The 16,111-nt window shown below is 60.3% G+C and overlaps 2 protein-coding genes across 2 annotated transcripts; one reads left to right on the forward strand and one right to left on the reverse strand.

The window, feature by feature from the left end:
- Nucleotides 1-1,791: 1,791 nt before the first annotated feature.
- Nucleotides 1,792-9,051, reverse strand: LOC122152745. The gene is made up of 4 exons (XM_042786428.1): nt 9,017-9,051; nt 8,345-8,773; nt 3,780-3,993; nt 1,792-3,161 (listed from the first exon to the last, which is right to left on the reverse strand). Exons 1-4 carry the CDS (start codon nt 9,049-9,051, stop codon nt 2,973-2,975), a joined length of 867 nt encoding a protein of 288 aa, XP_042642362.1. The 3' UTR covers nt 1,792-2,972.
- Nucleotides 7,641-16,039, forward strand: PHF19 (PHD finger protein 19). The gene is given in 16 exon segments (XM_032999580.2): nt 7,641-7,683; nt 9,061-9,261; nt 9,484-9,565; nt 9,688-9,783; nt 9,859-9,959; nt 10,064-10,212; nt 10,497-10,592; nt 10,784-10,852; nt 11,806-11,926; nt 12,969-13,036; nt 13,146-13,278; nt 13,280-13,317; nt 13,429-13,516; nt 13,780-13,865; nt 13,987-14,082; nt 14,427-16,039. Coding segments are annotated over 15 exon segments (1,767 nt in total). The 5' UTR covers nt 7,641-7,683; nt 9,061-9,069; the 3' UTR covers nt 14,779-16,039.
- Nucleotides 16,040-16,111: the final 72 nt, after the last annotated feature.

Genomic DNA, 16,111 nt, shown 5'->3' on the forward strand with positions numbered 1-16,111 from the left:
ACAAAGCTCGTTTGGGAAGGAACTGGATATTCTTTGCTATCACACACACACACAATCTCTCTCTCTGTTTTTTTCTCTCTTCCATGTTTAAAATATTCTTTCAGGGACAGAAAATTATTTTTCCAGTGATGTGCCAGCCCCTGTAACCACACTGGAGTAATATGCCTAAAAATATTATGCTTTTCACGGCTGTAATTTGGACAAGTGCTGTATTTATTACAATCATTCATATTTTCTTACTATTTTATTTATTTCCTAAATAAAGCTCACTAACTTACAAAAGGTTTAGTGTGTTATTTTCACAGTAAAATCAGGACTTGAGCGACTCGGAGGTACGATGATAGCGGTTTGGTTTAGGAACAGCTGAGCTGCAACTCTCCCCCACCGCTACCGGAGCAGCACCCAGCGGGTTCCCCAGCGCGGGGCCCGGCTGCGCCCGTGTCCCCAAGAGCTGACAGTGCCAACAGCCAAGCGAGGCGCGGGGGGTGAGGTGCCTGTGCCCCAGGAAAAGGGGTGGAAATTCGGGGAATGGACCCTAAAGCTTCTCTGCTCTCCTGTCGATGCCGTAACGAGCGGGTCACCTTTTCCTTGCCTCTGGAATTCGGGCTTTGTAGGGAAGATGGAGCAGCCCCAATATAGAGAGGTTTCACCTAGAGAATGAAATAAAGGGGTGTACAAAGGCCGAGCCCCCGGGGCTCAGCGCGCAGGGGGTGTGAGTGTGGGGGAAGGTGCCACCACCCAGCACAGCCACCTCCTTCCCGGAGCCTCTCGCGGAGGCGGCGGCTGAGCTGATGGGGGTTATTGCAGGTGAAGAGGGGGGTCGGCTCTGCCCAGCTGCCCGGGGGGGGTCGGGGCTGCTCCGCACCTCGGTGAGCTTGCCCTGGCCCTCGCTGGCCGGGGAAGCTGCTTTTATCACAGTGGGCATTGACTTCCCAGGACCGCTTGGCCTCCTCTTTGCTCCACTGTCACTTTTTTTTTTGTGGAAAATCCTTTTCCGTGTAGAACTGTTATTTCTTAAAAATAATTAGAAGGGTTTTCCTTGTGTGTGAGAGACAGAGAGAGAAGGTGGGGGAAAATGACTAAAACCATGTGGGTGAGCTGGGGAAAGAAAGTATGTGGGAGAGAAGATGTGAGAATGTCTGTGCGAGAGAGAATATTTATGTGTATCTGTCTGCATCAAGGGGAGCAAAAACATATGTGTGTGCATGTGCAGGTTGAGATACACCCAGCGGAGAGTGAACGACCTGGCACCTCCGTGCTTTTCTCTAGTGTGACTCTACCAGAACAATAACACCGATTTTCTTCCAATCCCGTGCGCAGGCAGGATCTCACTGATGGCAGGAGCCCGGGGTGTCGCTGCAGGATGGGGAGGTCGAATCACAGGGAAGCAGCACGAGCTGCAGGGAAGCAGAAACATCCACAGTGGCTGAATAAATACCCTGGAGAAAGGACACGATGGGGCAGAGCTCTGTCCGTCCCAGTGTGACCGGTACCACTCTGTGCCTGACCTGCCTGGGACACGACGGGGCAGGACGGGGTGGGCTGGAGACCTCGCTCAGCACCTCCCTTCTGCAGGGGGGAGCAGCCCTCGCCGGGGCGTCCTCCTTGGAGAGCAGGGCTGGCAGTGGAAGCAGGGACCTTCTTGGTAAAAATCAATTTTAAAAGTTTATTGGTAGCCCTTTAGTTCTTTTTTTTTTTTTTTTTTTTTTTTTTTTCCCCTAGCCAGAGATTCCCAAGGGGGAAATAAAATGGAAGGAAAGCTGCAAGGTGACAGAGTTTGCAGGACCCTGTGCTCCTCGCCCCGCAGCGCTGGGGCAGAGGGGAGATTTTGGTGTGAAATCACTGGGGGAGCATTGCCTGGAGCCAGCTTTTGGGGTGACTCAGGCCTGGATGGCGAATGTCTGCAAAGGGAGGAAATTAGTGGCCAGCTGTCCCCTGGTGGGGGGGGGGGGCAGGCAGCTCCTTGGTGTAAAACTGTCCCCGGGATGGGATGTGGATGAAGCGTTGCTCATTGACGGCGGGGAAGAGCCAGCCTCGTGGGAAGCAGAGGCAAGCTGAACCGCCGTGAAACTTGGGCAAGTGGCTCGTTTACGGTGGGCTCCGTGTAAACGATGGCCCGAAACGCAGCGGGGTACCCTGGAGCCACAGGCTCAAGCCACAGGACGGAGCCCGTGAAGGAGCATCGTGGGCTGGATGAGCAGGACTGGCACCAGGGCTCACCTTGGCTCCTCAAGAGCCAAAACAAAGAGTTGGAGCCTGTTGTTCCTGCACTATGGGCTGGGGTGCGGGTTGGGAACACTCTGCTAGAGGAAAGGGGGAGGAAAATCCCCCAAGGTAAGCGAGGGGCTACCAGAGCCACCCCGGGGGCCGTGCCCTGGGCACAGCGGGGGCCAGTGGCACGAGGGGTCCCCATCTGCACAGCCCTGCACCGCACAGACACGGCCCAAACTCTTCTTGAACACTGATAATTCCAGTTGCGCTAACAGGCATTGGCTTTCTGCAGTTTTATAGCTGGGCAAGCAGTGCAGACATCCCTCAGTAAATACAGATCTTTGCTCTCCATTTTTCACTTTTCCCCAGGAACAAAACGGGCTTTTCTTCCTTTATTTCTTTCTTTTTTTGGGGGGGGATGTCTTTTCTGAGCCGTGCTCAGGAACTGCAGACGTGTACATAATATATCTCTGTCAAAATTATGTAAGGGCTCCATTAATATAAAACTTGCACAGCTGTAAGAGCACTTACAAGCTCTTCATGTCTTATGCAATTGCATAGAAACATGCGGAGAAAGTTGAAAAAAAAAAAAAGTATATGGATTAAATTCATGCTAAATAAACAATAAAAAGACATGAAACCCAATGCCTAAATACTCTTCCTTCTAAAGGCACAGCTGGCATAAAACACCTGAATGTCAGATTTAACTGCTCTGATCCTAATTGCAACCATACCTTTGTTCCAATATGCCCTTTGGTATATCACTTTGCTCTGCAAGGGCTCGAACAAGAGCTAACTCCCCCCATGCCGCGACGCATGAGGCACGGCCGGAGCATTACCGTGTCCATGTGGAATGCATTGAGCCACGGTGCTTTCCAAACACGGGGCTCTGGTGTTCCTGGAACGGGCTCCTGATTTTCATCTCCAAGACCTTTAGCCGCAAACCCATCCTGATAAGGAAACGGATGACACTTACTGGGAGAGAAACTGAAGCCGGAGCGATAGCAAGAGTTCTCTAATCCAGCAAATCACTTCTGCTGTGGAAATGAGCAGGCAAAGTGATTTTTTTTTTTTTCGGTCTGGACTAAATCAAATGATGCAGAAAAATCAAAGAGTTTTAGTGAGCTAAATCACAACTGGTTGCTCCGTGTTTAATAGCTAAGTTGGCAAAGAGACATAGTGCCTCTGTAGCTCCAAAGGTCTAAAATAACCAAGGACAAGGTTTGTAGGGAAAGACAGGGAGTTTTTTTGAATCAACTAATAAAGCTGGAAAAAACCAGGCAAACTTTCAGGCTTACAAGCCCTTCTCCAGGACAGGAAAAGAACTCATAACCTTGTACGCAGTTGCTCTGAGCTTAGCTTGGTTGTGTTGGTCGACCAGGGGGTTTCAGTGAAAAGGTGGTTGAGACCCAGGGAGCAGAGGGAAGCGCTGGCCAAGAGAGAGAGATTTGTCAATAGCCTCAAGCTGCCGTGGTTGCAGCTACTTTTTCTGGCACGGATGTGTCCTATTTTACCAGCTGAACCCCCCGGATGGAAACGGCACTCGCCGGTTGTTTTGAACAGCGTACGGGAGCTGCGCCGGGTCTCGCAGTCTCTGCGCCGCAGCCTCGTGTCGCTCGGCTGCCTCCGGAGCAGCCGCAGCCGGCGCGAGTCGTTTCTGCAGAGCCCGGCTCCGCATCAGGCCTGGAGTTCACGGGCAGCTTCGTGTTTGGGTTTCCATTCAATACTCCTCGGCTTCGGTTTCCAAGACTACAAGCCAACATACAACGCCTCCTCCCGCTCCTGTTTTCAAAGAAAGAAAAAACACTGTGAAAAGAAGCTACCCGATTTCTTGGCAGTTTTCAAAGCAGAAAGAAAGGCAGCGCCGGGAGCTGCTCGCCCCGTGCATGCCGCAGGCTCTGCTCCAGCCAGGGCTCCCGCCGGCTCCCGGCCCGGCTGAGCCACGATTCTCCGGGTGCTCCGTCCCGGTGCGAGCTGGAAAGCACCTTCCCCCCCTTCACAGGGCACGGAGGAGCAACAAAAAGTGCTTGAGGACAAAAAATGGGGGGGGCGTCGGAGTAGTTAACTACCTGGGGCTTCATTCAAATCATTTTGCAAATGCTGGTTTTGTTTGGAAATTCAACAGCAGGGAAAGAGCCGGGGTCTGAGGTGGGCGGAGGATCGCTGGCGCTCGGCTTTGCGCTGGCACTTGGGGTCTCATCTGTTTCTATTCGTTTGCTCATGGAATAGTTTGCTTCTAACAGCTAGATTTAAACGGCGGCTTCCTTGCTGGCCTGGCACAGGGAGCAGGTCAGCATCTTCTGCCGGCTCGGCACGCCGGGGCCCCGAGGTCTCTTCGGGTGGGGATGTGAGAGCGGCACGGAAATATTCATGTCATCCCGGGCCCGGGTGGGTGCTCCTTCCCTGGAGGAGCGTGTCAGGCATCGTCCCACCGAGGTCCCTGGAGCCCCACTGGTGCCAAACCAGTCACTGAGCTGTGTCTGCCCAGTGTGCCCGCTCCAGGGGCTGCCAGCAGCCCCGCACCAGCCTCTGCCAGGAGCCATCAGCCTTCGCAGGGTGCAAAAGAAACGGGATCTCCAGTGGCTCTGGGGGTGCAGAAGAGGCTGAGGAGTAAAAAAGAGATGGAAGAGAAGGAAGAGGTAGAGGAGGAGGAGGGCAGCACCGGTAGCTCAGCGCAGCAGGAGCTGAGGCTGGATGGGGATGGCGTGCCAGGAGCACCCGCAAGGAAACCACAGTTAAATGCAATTGTGTGGCTTCATTCATGTTAGGAAATAGAGGATGCATCTCAAATTCCATTTTTTTTTTTTTTTCCTTTTTGTTTGGGACTTTTGTACCAGGGCAATATTCCTGTGCTCTTTCCACTGGCAGCTGCCAGGTTTGGGGTGCCCTCTCCGTGGCAGAGGGTTTTCAGAAAGGTTACCCCCGCTTACACCGCCGGCGAACTTGAGCCCGTGTTTGATCGATGTGTCACATCATCCGCATTCCCGTGGCAAGCGACCAAGATGCTGCAACCATAAACCACGGTGGCTGGGGAGGAGGGTGTAGGGACATTCCCGTTTGCTGCTGCACCAGCACCGGGGTGGAGGGGGGGGGACGGGGTGGGCTGGGACGGGAGCGCAGCCCCTCACAGGCAGCAGACGGTTTGCTTGCGGTCCAACCCCGCAGCACCAACCGCAGCGCCGCGAGCCGCGGTGCTTGTCCAGGGGGAGAGTTATGGTGCAAGAGTTATTTTAATCCTGCGGTGACTCACGGCTAACACAGCATGACTCACCGCAGAGTTTGGTCGCTCGACTGTTTTGAAGATGCGTCAGGTTCCCCGTGAAGGCGAAGGAGGGTGTTTCACGCCGGGGGAATGAGCTGCCATTTTTTTTGTTTTTTTTTTTTTTTCAGCTGCCCAAACCGCTGCGAACACGGGCCCAGCAGTTGGGCGTGGGCACGGCATGGCATGGGGCGGCGTGGCGTGGTGTGGCACGGCATGGTGTGGAGTGGCACAGCGTGGCACCCTGTGGCGCAGCATGGCCCGGTGGGGCACAGGGTGGCGTGGCATGGCATGGTGTGGCACAGCACAGCATGATGTGGCGTGGCACAGCACGTCACAACGTGGCACAGCGTGACACAGCGTGGCACAGGGTGGCACAGCACGGCTCAGGGTGGCACAGGGTGGCATAGCATGACATGGCATGGCACAGCACAGCATGGCATGGCGTGGCACAGCATGTCACAACATGTCACAGCATGGCAGAGCGTGGCATGGCGTGGCACAGGATGTCACAATGTGGCACAGCATGGCACAGCATAGCACAGGGTGGCACAGCATGGCATGGTATGGCACAGAATGGCACAGCGTGGCGCAGCATGTCACATCATGGCACAGCATGTCACAGTGTGGCACAGCATGTCGCCACATGGCACAGCATGTCACATTGTGATACGGCGTGGCACAGCATGGCACAGGGTGGCATAGCACGACATGGCACAGCATAGCACAGCACGGCATGGTGTGGCACAGGATGTTCACAACGTGGCACAGCATGGCACAGCGCGGCACGGCGTGGCGCGGGGTGGGATGGCATGGCACGGCGTGGCACCAGATGGCACATTGTGGCACGGTGTGGCACAGTATGGCACAGGGTGGCACCACATGACATGGCGTGGCACAGCACGGCATGGCACAGGGTGGCACAGGGTGGCACAGCACCCACCCACCACCGCCTTCACGTCGCTCTGGGCTTTGCCTGGCACACAGAACGCTGCGAAGCGAGGAGCACGGCCCCGGTACCCCTCGGCCGGGGAAGCGCGCTTCCCGGCAGGGTCACCCACCCAGCGCCGCTCGCCTGCTGCCACGGGCCAGCTGCACTGCAGGGAACACTCCGACACCAAGGTTTGGTGGGAAAGTTTAATTGAAAAAAAAAAAAAAAAAAAAATTATTTCTAAGATGACCAAATTACACAAAGGGGTCTAAAAGGCGTTTCAGCACCGTGCCTTTCACTCCTTGCAGTGCAAGCTTTTTTGCGGGTGTGCTGCGAACCCCAGCACAGGGGCTGCCACCCCGGGGGGCTGCCCAGAGCTCGATTACAGGCAGTAAAATTTGGATCGACTCTGCTTGGGCTTGGCCCCAACCCTACACCAGGAATCAGCTTCTCCACTGCCCGAGCAGGCCTGAAAACATTTATTTTTTGGCAGCGCTTTCCAACAAACAGCAAATCCTTAAGATTTCTTCTTGGCACCGACTCGAAGCATTTTTGCAGTGATTGGTTTTCTGTGTTGAGATTCAGAGAAAGGCTACCCCCGTTTCTAGGAATCCCGGCGAGCACAGGTTGTTCCCTCGCGCGGGACGATGCCGCCCCGGCCGGGCACCCCTGCCTGCACCCCAATCCTGGGGGGGGGGGCCGGGGGATGCCCCTGCCTGGCTGCAGCCGCCAGCCAGGGGGGGAAGGACAGGCAGGGAGAGGGGATGTCCCTTGCGTGTGGCACGGGGTGATGGTGCCCCTTCCACGGGGCGGTGGGTGCGTGGTGCCCCCCCCCTTCTCTCCGGTGGGTGCAGCGGGAGGGTGGGGTGATGCTGTATGTGGGGTACCCCGGAGGGGCTGTGACGGGAGGGAGGGGACCCCAAGGGGGGGGTGGGGGGTGGGGGGGGTGGGTAGCAGGTATCCCCTCCACATCTCACAGCGCGGGGTGGTGATGGGGGGGGTGGGGGGGGTGGATGCTGCGCGCTCCCGCCGGGGCCGCGCCGTGCCCGGGCGGTGCGATCGCGGCCGCGGGAGGCAGCGGAGGCGGCCCCGCGCTAATTGCATAAGCGGGACGTCAATGCCCGCGGGAGGGGGGGGGGGGCGGGGGGGGGGGGGGGAAGCGCGGGAAGATGGCGCCCCGCGCCCTGCCCCCGCCCCACGCCGCCGCTCCCCGCCGCGGGCCCCGGGCGGGCGGGCGCTGAGCCGGCCCGGCGGCGGCACCGGGACCCCGCGGGGCGCAGCGGTAAGGGCGGCGGGGGGGGGGAGCGGTGAGGGGCTACCGGGGTGGGGAAGGGGGGGGGGGCTCATCCCGGCGGGAAGCGCCCGGGGCGGCGGGGCCGGGGCCGGGCGGGCGCTGAAGCGGCTTTGAATGAGCCAATGGCGGCGGGGCCCGCGGCCGCCGCTCCCGGGGCTGCCCCCGCCCGGCAGGTGCCGCGGACCGGGGAGGGGGGGGCCCGGCCCGGTGGTGCCCCCCCATCCCCTTCCCCCCCCCTGCCGCCGCCGCCGCTGCTGCTTTGCCGGTGGGTCTCGCTGCCCGGGCACGGGAGCGGCGTGGGAGCGCCCACCCGTGACCGCGGCGCCGGGGGGGGGGTGGGGAGCGGCGGGAGCCCCCTCCGGGCTGGGGAAAGGGGGGGGGGGGCACGGAGCTGCCTCCGCTTTCACAATCGCTCCCGACGTGAAAATCCGCGCTGGCTGCGGGGTGACATGTCGCAGCTCGCTGCGGTGGCTCCTGCCAGCCCCCGGCCCGGGCGAGATCGCATTTTTTTTTTATTATTCTTTTTTTCCTCCCCGCCCCCCCCCCTTTTTTTTTTTCCTTGGTTTGTTTTTTTGTTGTTTTTTTTTTATTTTATTTTTCCCTCTCTTTTTTTTTTTTTTTTTTTTTTCCCGTCGCACCCAATTTTTACCGTAAGTTTAATTGCTCCAGCCCATCGAGGCTCTCCTCGGGCGACGGGAGCGTGTCGCCGCCAGCGGGGTCCGGGCAGAGGGACGTTTGCGTCGCTGACGGCGCGGTGAGGTTTCGTGTCGTGATCCGCGGCGTGAGGTCACGCGTGTTGCCGCGACGGGAGCGTAAAGAGGGGGGAAAGAAAGTAACTTTTCGGTTGGTTTGGTGACGTCTGCGAGGGGTGGCAGCTCGGGCTTGCAGGGACGGCGCTGCGCGGGCTGTTCGCCCTCCTCGGGGAAACTCGGCCGCTTGGTTTCCCCTCGCGGCGTGTGGTGCCGCCGCTCGTGCAGCGGTCCCGTCGCTTTGGGAGCCTGCGAAACTGCCAGGCAGCTGTGCCTTACAAACCACGTTAAATTTAAAGCCATCATCCTGCACATGCCCCTTCCCGAGGCTGAGCCCGTGCAGGCCTGTGGCGTGTTTCTGTGCCCCGCTCCGTGCTGCGGGAGCCGAGGCGGTCGCGGGGGGGGGGGGAGGTTAACCCGCTCTTGCTCAACAGTAGCAGAGATTTTTGGCTGCTCCGTAAACGCACCCGCCTCATCAGCGCTTGTTTTGTGGGGTCCTGAGCACCCGCCGGTGGGGCTGAACCAGCCCCAGGCTCGGTGCTCTCCGGGCAAAACCCTCCGGGAAGCCGTACCTGGGCGTGAGGGCAGGGTGAACAAGCTCGTGCATCCCCTCCAGGCTCTGCTGATGGAGACCGCCAAGCTCAACCCCATCATCCGGGATGTCTACGCGGCCGCTGGCCGTGTCCAGCAAGCGCCGGCCGCCGCGGCGCCGCGGAGAGGCAACGGCTGCCGAGAGCTCATGGTCAAGCTGACGGAGGGGCAGTACGTGCTGTGCCGCTGGACCGACGGGCTCTATTACCTCGGAAAGATCAAAAGGGTAAGGTGGGCACCCAGAGCGTAGCTAGCGCCATTCCCTGGGTTGGCTCAGGGTGCTGAGCCGGGCTGCGACGTGTCTTTGGTCATCGTGGCACCGTTTTGGGGTGACATCCCGGGTATCACACCCCAAACTCGACTTCCCCCGAGAGGCAGGGCCGGTCACCGGGGAAGCGCTGGGAATGGGAGCTCGTGCCCAGCGGGTTTTCCCGCTCTCTCCCCGCAGGTGAGCGGCTCCAAGCAGAGCTGCCTCGTCACGTTTGAGGACAACTCCAAGTACTGGGTGCTCTGGAAGGATATCCAGCATGGTGAGTGCTGCTCCCACCTCCCTTCCCACCGCCGGGCTGGGCTGGGGGGGCGTTCCTTCCCGGCGCCGCAGAGACGCGGCTGCGCTTCGTGCGTCTCCAACTCTGCCATCCCCGTCCCGCAGCCGGCGTCCCCGGGGAGGAGCCCAAATGCAACGTCTGCCTGGGAAAGACCTCGGGCCCCATGAACGAAATCCTCATCTGCGGGAAGTGCGGGTTGGGTGAGTGCAGGCGTATCGCCCCGGGGGACGAGGGTCCGGCCGGCCCCGCGGCGCTGACGCCGAGCCCTCCCGCAGGTTATCACCAGCAGTGCCACGTCCCGGTGGCGAGCGGGGGCGAGGGCCCGCTGGGGACGCCGTGGTTTTGCCGCCGCTGCATATTTGCCCTGGCCGTGCGGGTGAGTGGGGCTGCCCGGGGTCACCGGCTCCGTGCGGGGCAGGATGCGGCCCCCTCCCTGTCCCAGGTGGGCTGTGCTGACCCCCGTCCCGCTCGCTCCTGCAGAAAGGGGGTGCCCTGAAGAAGGGAGCCATCGCCAAGACGCTGCAAGCCGTCAAGATGGTGCTGTCCTACAACCCCGACCTGCTCGAGTGGGACTCCCCACACCGCACCAACCAGCAGCAATGCTACTGCTACTGCGGGGGCCCTGGCGAGTAAGCCCCTGCCCGGCGGGAGGGCGGTCGCGTTTGGTTTTGTGGGGAAAGGCATTTGCAGAGGCAGTTGGGATTGGGCTGGGGAGTTTGCCTCCCCCCCCAAAGAGGGAATTCCCCAGCTTGCAGCGCACTGGGGTGGGACAGCTCGCTCCCGGCGGCACCATTTTACTGTAGAAAATACCAGTTAGGGCCAGACTTTCTCTCCCTGGCTGGGGGTTTCTGTGCCTGGGAGGGGGGCCGGGGTGGTGCCCTCGCCATCACCCCCCCCTCCTCTCCCTCCCCAGGTGGTACCTGAAGATGCTGCAGTGCTACCGCTGCCGGCAGTGGTTCCACGAAGCCTGCACCCAGTGCCTCAGCGACCCCATGATGTTCGGAGACCGGTACGTCCCTTCTGGACTTTGCTGGGCTGGTGCTGGACATCGGAGCTGCCTTCCTAGGGAGGGGGGGGAGGATCATGCAGGGACACATCCCCAGCCTGTATCTCCCCGACCTGGCTGTGGCACCGATGTGAATCAGCCACCCAAGGGGCAGGCCCCCACCCTCAGCGCTCTCCCTCCCCGCTCTTTTCCAGGTTCTATGTGTTTTTCTGCTCCGTGTGTAACCAGGGACCTGAATACATCAAGCGCCTGCCCTTGAGATGGTAAGAAATGGCCCCGGCTCCTTTGGGACGTGCTGGGGTGGCCACCGAGCCCTCGCCCTGGGGTCAGCTCATCTCCTGCTCATCCCAACCCTGGCCCTGAGCTGGAGCCTTTGCTCGGCCCCACGGGGCTGTTTCCCAGGGAAGCTCTTTCTCAATCCACCCCAAACCGACTGTTTGTCGGGGAGCCAAGGTACACAATTGGCAGAAGATAACGGCAAAAAGCAACCGGGTGACAAGTCATCAAACTCTGTGATTAAATACCAGTTTGCGAGTGGTACCTATCAGTGTACCTCGATGGCCTGGAAGCACTTTCTAAAGTATTTTAACAGTGCCAGCAGCCCAGCTTTTCCCTGCTGTTCCCCTTGTACTCGGCCGTGTCAGACGTGTTGCTGCTGCTGACGGGCTCCAGGGACACGGCTGCCTCGGACGTTGCACCGAGCAGCGCAGCAGGCTGGAAGAAGAAGAAGGGAAATCCTGCAGGATATGTTGCTTGGCTTTTATTTTCAGAGACGCAAGTGTAAAATCCCACTGGATGGATTGGGTTGTTAAAATAGTCTGTTTTCATGTGAATAAGAGCTGTCCCGCTCCTTTACCTAACTGCAGCAAGAGCACGTGGTTGGGGTTCATTAAAAAGCTGGAAAACTGAGCATTCATCCTGGGAGCAGGATGTCCTCCTGCTCCTGGGCTTGGAGGTCTTGGCATTTGGGGTTCCCCCCAGCTGTGGGCAGCGTCCCACCCCTCCCCAAAGCTCAAGGGATGCTGCAGCATCCCCCCGGGCTGGGCTGCTTCCCGTGAGGTGTGGGAATGGTCCCGGCTTCCAGCGGGTGGGATCTGGGAGGACTGTGCTGGGGGCTGTGCTCGAGCAGCACTGGCAGAGCAGAGCGTCGTGGTGGGCACCGTCCCGGCAGGGAGAAGAGGGTGGGCTGCTGACCCTCCCCGCTTGGCTCCCGCAGGGTGGATGTCGTCCATCTCGCCCTCTACAACCTGGGCGTACAGAGCAAGAAGAAATACTTTGACTTTGAGGAGATCTTGGCCTTTGTGAACCACCACTGGGATCCGCTGCAGCTTGGGAAGGTAAAAGCACGCAGCCCGGGCTCGGGCTGGAGAGCGGCTGCGGGGAGGGAGAGGTGCTGCTGGGGATATAAGTCACAGCTGGCTGTCCCCAAAGCCTCAGCTCGGAGGGATTGGACCCTCCTTCCTACGGTGGCTGAGCCCTTGAGGCCGGGGCAGGTTGGCCAGCGAAGGGTTTATGCTCGTAAAATGGTGGGACAGCGAGCTCTGCCCCTCCTTTGGGTTGTTTTCCTCTCTCAGCGGCTGCCGACCCCGAGGTGTGTTTGCGTGGTGCTTGTTTGGAAGGGGCTGGAGCTTTGGGAGTGCCCGCTCCCCACGACCCAAGCCAGCTCATGCTGGGCCAGTTCCCCACAGGGAAGGAGCTTTAAAACATGTGCTGAGTTTCTCTGGGTGGGCAGGAGCACCCAGCCCCCGGGGTGTTTGCACCCGCTGGCAACACCCAGCAGCTCCCACATACTGTTGACCCACGCCAGGGTTGGTGTCGGAGTGGGTTGTCCCCAGTGGGCAGCACTGGTGGCAGAGGATGCTGCTCCCGGCGCCGGGAAGCGGTGCCGAGCCCTGGGCAGAGCCGGGGGGACCTTTCCTGGGGGTGGGGGGCAGCTGGAACAGGCGGGGGGTGGTGAATGATGGAAAGGAAGGTGCCTGCGTGTTGGCAGTGCCACCACTCCAACGAGCTTGGGCATCTCTGCAAATCCCCGGTTCGCGCAGCGCTTGGCACGGGCAGCCCCTGCTCAAAATCAGCTTCATCACCCTCCTCCACGCTGGGATTTCCCTGTCGTACCTGACAAGTTTCCCGGTCGGAGCTAGGGCTGGGAGAGGTGCTAAAACCAAGGCATGTTGGAAACACGTCACCGCGTTGGGAGGGATCGGTCCCCGCAGACACCTCCCTCCCCCTGCGCCGAGGGCGGCCGGTGCCAAACCTGGCTCTGGGTCGCTCCCCGACCTCGGGCAGGAGCCGAAACCCGGAGTTCGGGTTCCCCCGTCTGTTTAGTTTTTGCATAACCGCCTCGGGCGCCGAGCCCTGCCTGACCTCGTCTCTCCGCAGCTGACGGGCACCCCCATCTCTGAGCGCGGCCCCCACCTCCTCAATGCACTCAACAGCTATAAAAGCAGGTGAGCCCCCGGGGCGAGGGCTGGGGACAGGACGGGGTGCAGGATGCTCCTGTGCACCCCCCCACCTCCAGCCCCGGCTGAGGGCTTTTTCCTCCCCTCTGCCGCTCAGGTTTCTGTGTGGGAAGGAAATCAAGAAGAAGAAATGCATCTTTCGCCTGCGGATCCGCGTCCCGCCAAACCCCCCCAGCAAAGTGCTGCCAGAGAAAGCCCCTGGCGTGGGCGAGAGTGGCTCCTGCGAGCTGAAAAAAAAAGGGAAAAAACAAATATGTCCATAAAGACAGGTGGGTGGCCAAGTTCTCCCGGGCAACCCGCCGCCGTCGCAGCACCCCGTGCCTGTGCTCCCCTGGGGTGACCCAGCAGCCTCACAGCCCCCCCCCCACCTTGCTTTGCAGCCTGCTGCCACGGCAGCTCCAGCAGCAGAAGCGGCGAGCGGCGCGGCGCAAAAGGGCCAAGTTCCTGCTGGAGGATGCCATTCCCAGCGTGAGTCCTTCGCCCCGTCCTCTGCGCCACCGTCCCGGGATTTGGCAGCCGAGTGGGACCCCCGTGGGGTGGCTCCGCTCCTGCGGGCAGGGAGAGCCCCTGACCCTCACCCTGGGCTTTGCAAACGTTCGGTGCCAAATCTGCTTCTGCGGGGCCGTGGGAAGGAGCGCGGTGGTGCTCGGGCAGGGGGGTGACGGTGCCGGGGCCGGGGGCAGCACCGCTCGGGTTGGCAGTGACAAGTGAGCTTGGTTTTTGTGGTGCAGAGTGACTTCACCTCCGCCTGGAGCACCAACCACCACCTGGCCAGCATCTTTGACTTCACACTGGATGAAATTCAGAGCCTGAAAAGGTCCGTGTGGCCCAGCCTGGGGGGTGGGGGGTGGCAAGGGGAGGGGGTGGGTGAGGGGGGTGGGGGGCCGGTGCTTGTTGTGCCAAGCTGGGGTCGACGCTGCATCCCATCCCATCCCCAGTGCCAGCTCGGGACAGACTTTCCTGTCAGACGTGGACTCCACGGATGCCGCCAGCACCTCGGGCTCGGCCACCACAAGCCTCTCCTACGAGTCCAGGTGAGGGCCGTGCCCCCCTCGCCCCCTTCCAGAGGGGTCCCGGCAGCACGGCCAGGAGGGCGAGGGGCTTCCCCTTCACACCCCCCTCGCCCCCAGCACAGGGATGCCCTGCATCCAGGAGCCTTTCCTCCCTGCCTCCCCAAACGGGCTGGGGGTCCCGCAGCGGCGCTGCCTCGCGCAGGGTGGGAGCCCTCGCTCCTTGCTGGGCTCGCCCGAATTCCCGGCGTGCTCCCGCCAGGCTTGTGGGGTAGAGGAGGTGGTGGTGGTGGTGGTGGTGGTGGTGGGGAGGGGGGCACTTTTTGGGTGCTGCCCTCAACCCCCCTCCTCTGTCCCTTCCCACGCAGCCGGAGGACGGTGGGCAGCCGCAAGCGCAAGCTGGCAGCTCCAGCCTACGCCTCGGCGGGGGCGAAGAGGAGAGGGGGGGAGGTGGGCGGGCGCCCGGCCGGGGGCACCCCCGAGGGCAGCGAGGCAGCCTGCGGCCCCGACCGCCCGGATGACGGCATCGACAGCCACACCTTCGAGAGCATCAGCGAGGACGACTCTTCGCTCTCCCACCTCAAGTCCTCCATCAGCAGCTACTTCGGGGCGGCGGGGAGGCTGGTCTGCGGCGAGAAGTACCAGGTGCTGGCGCGGCGGGTGACGCTGGAGGGGAAGGTGCAGTACCTGGTGGAGTGGGAAGGCACGACCCCATACTGAGCCCTGCCAGCCCTTCGACCTCTCCCGGAGCCAAACCAGAGATCGGGATGATGGGGAAACCCTCGCCGTGAAGCAGAGGAAGGGCGTTAGCCTGCGGGGAGGGCTGGGACCCCTCGATATTGGGGGTCCCGGCCAGGGCCGGCTCCCCTGGAACCACCACGGGTGGAGGCAGCGCTCAAGCCGTCGCCGTCAGCGATGCTGCCCAGGGGTGAAACCCGCAGCCTTGCCGCTGTGGTGGTTGTTTGTTTTTGTTTTGTTTTTTTTTTTTTTTTAATTTTAACTGTTGTGATTTTATTGGCCGTGTATATGCAAAGAGCGCGGCCCAGCTGCGCTTTCCTGATGGAGCCTTTGGCCAAGCCCGAGGCACCGTCACGGGGGTGGTAAGAGCTGTGAGGGGGGTCTGGCCTTTCCAAAAGGATCCCCCCGGCACGGCTGGGCACCCCCTGGGGCAGCCCCTTTGGGGGGAACCCCGCAGTGTGCTCATGCAGACGGATGTCCTGCCGGTGCCTGGCACGCCCTGACTTATCCCCACGTCCAAGCCTTATGGAGCAGATTCGAGGGGGTCCTGCTGCTAAAGCAAAAAGGACCTCACTCGCCCGTGCTTTCACAGCCCGTCCCTGTGCCCACAGGAAACGTTGGGCGACTCTCACCAGAACCGGTGTATGGGCTTTTCCTGCTCCTCATAAATCCTTTCATTAAGGGAATGTGGTTTGTTTTAAATGAGGGCAAAATGCCCCATAAACAGCCCGCGTGTGGCCGGCTTTTGCAGCCACGGGGCAGACGTGTACGTGGTTGCTCTCGTCCCACAACCCGGACTGCGTGTGATGATGCACCAGCTTCACTTCCCCGTCCTTCTGACAATCACGGTCTTGGAAGAGATCGGCCTAAAGATACGCCCTTGCCTTAAAACCACCATGGGCATTTCACAGACTGGAGCCCGAGGCCTTTGTTCCCACAGGAATCTTTGTCCTGAACGTGCCAAACGAGCAGAGAAACCAAAAAGGCCGAAGAGGACAACGGGGGCATGGGAGGGGGTTGTACCAGGGGCCTCGCAGCCATCCCCGTGGCCTCGTGGCTGTGCCTGGCTGGGCAGCGGCCGCGCGTTCGGTTACCGGCGGAGCGTCGCTGCTTGTGAGCACGTGGGGTCGGTTTGTGTGCAGGAGAGAAGGAGCAGCCCCCTTCGTTAACTAAAGCAATACTGCCGTGTTGTTCGGGAGAAAAGCAGTTGTCTTTTTTAAAAAAAATTTCTAATATCATCAGACGTATTTGTTAGATTTTTTTTTTTTTTTTCTAAGAGAGATATATATATTTTTAACGTTGTCCTCCTCATCTC

The sequence above is a fragment of the Tyto alba genome, unplaced genomic scaffold, assembly GCF_018691265.1.
Source record: "Tyto alba isolate M040663 unplaced genomic scaffold, T.alba_DEE_v4.0 Super-Scaffold_11, whole genome shotgun sequence".
Taxonomy (NCBI): domain Eukaryota; kingdom Metazoa; phylum Chordata; class Aves; order Strigiformes; family Tytonidae; genus Tyto; species Tyto alba.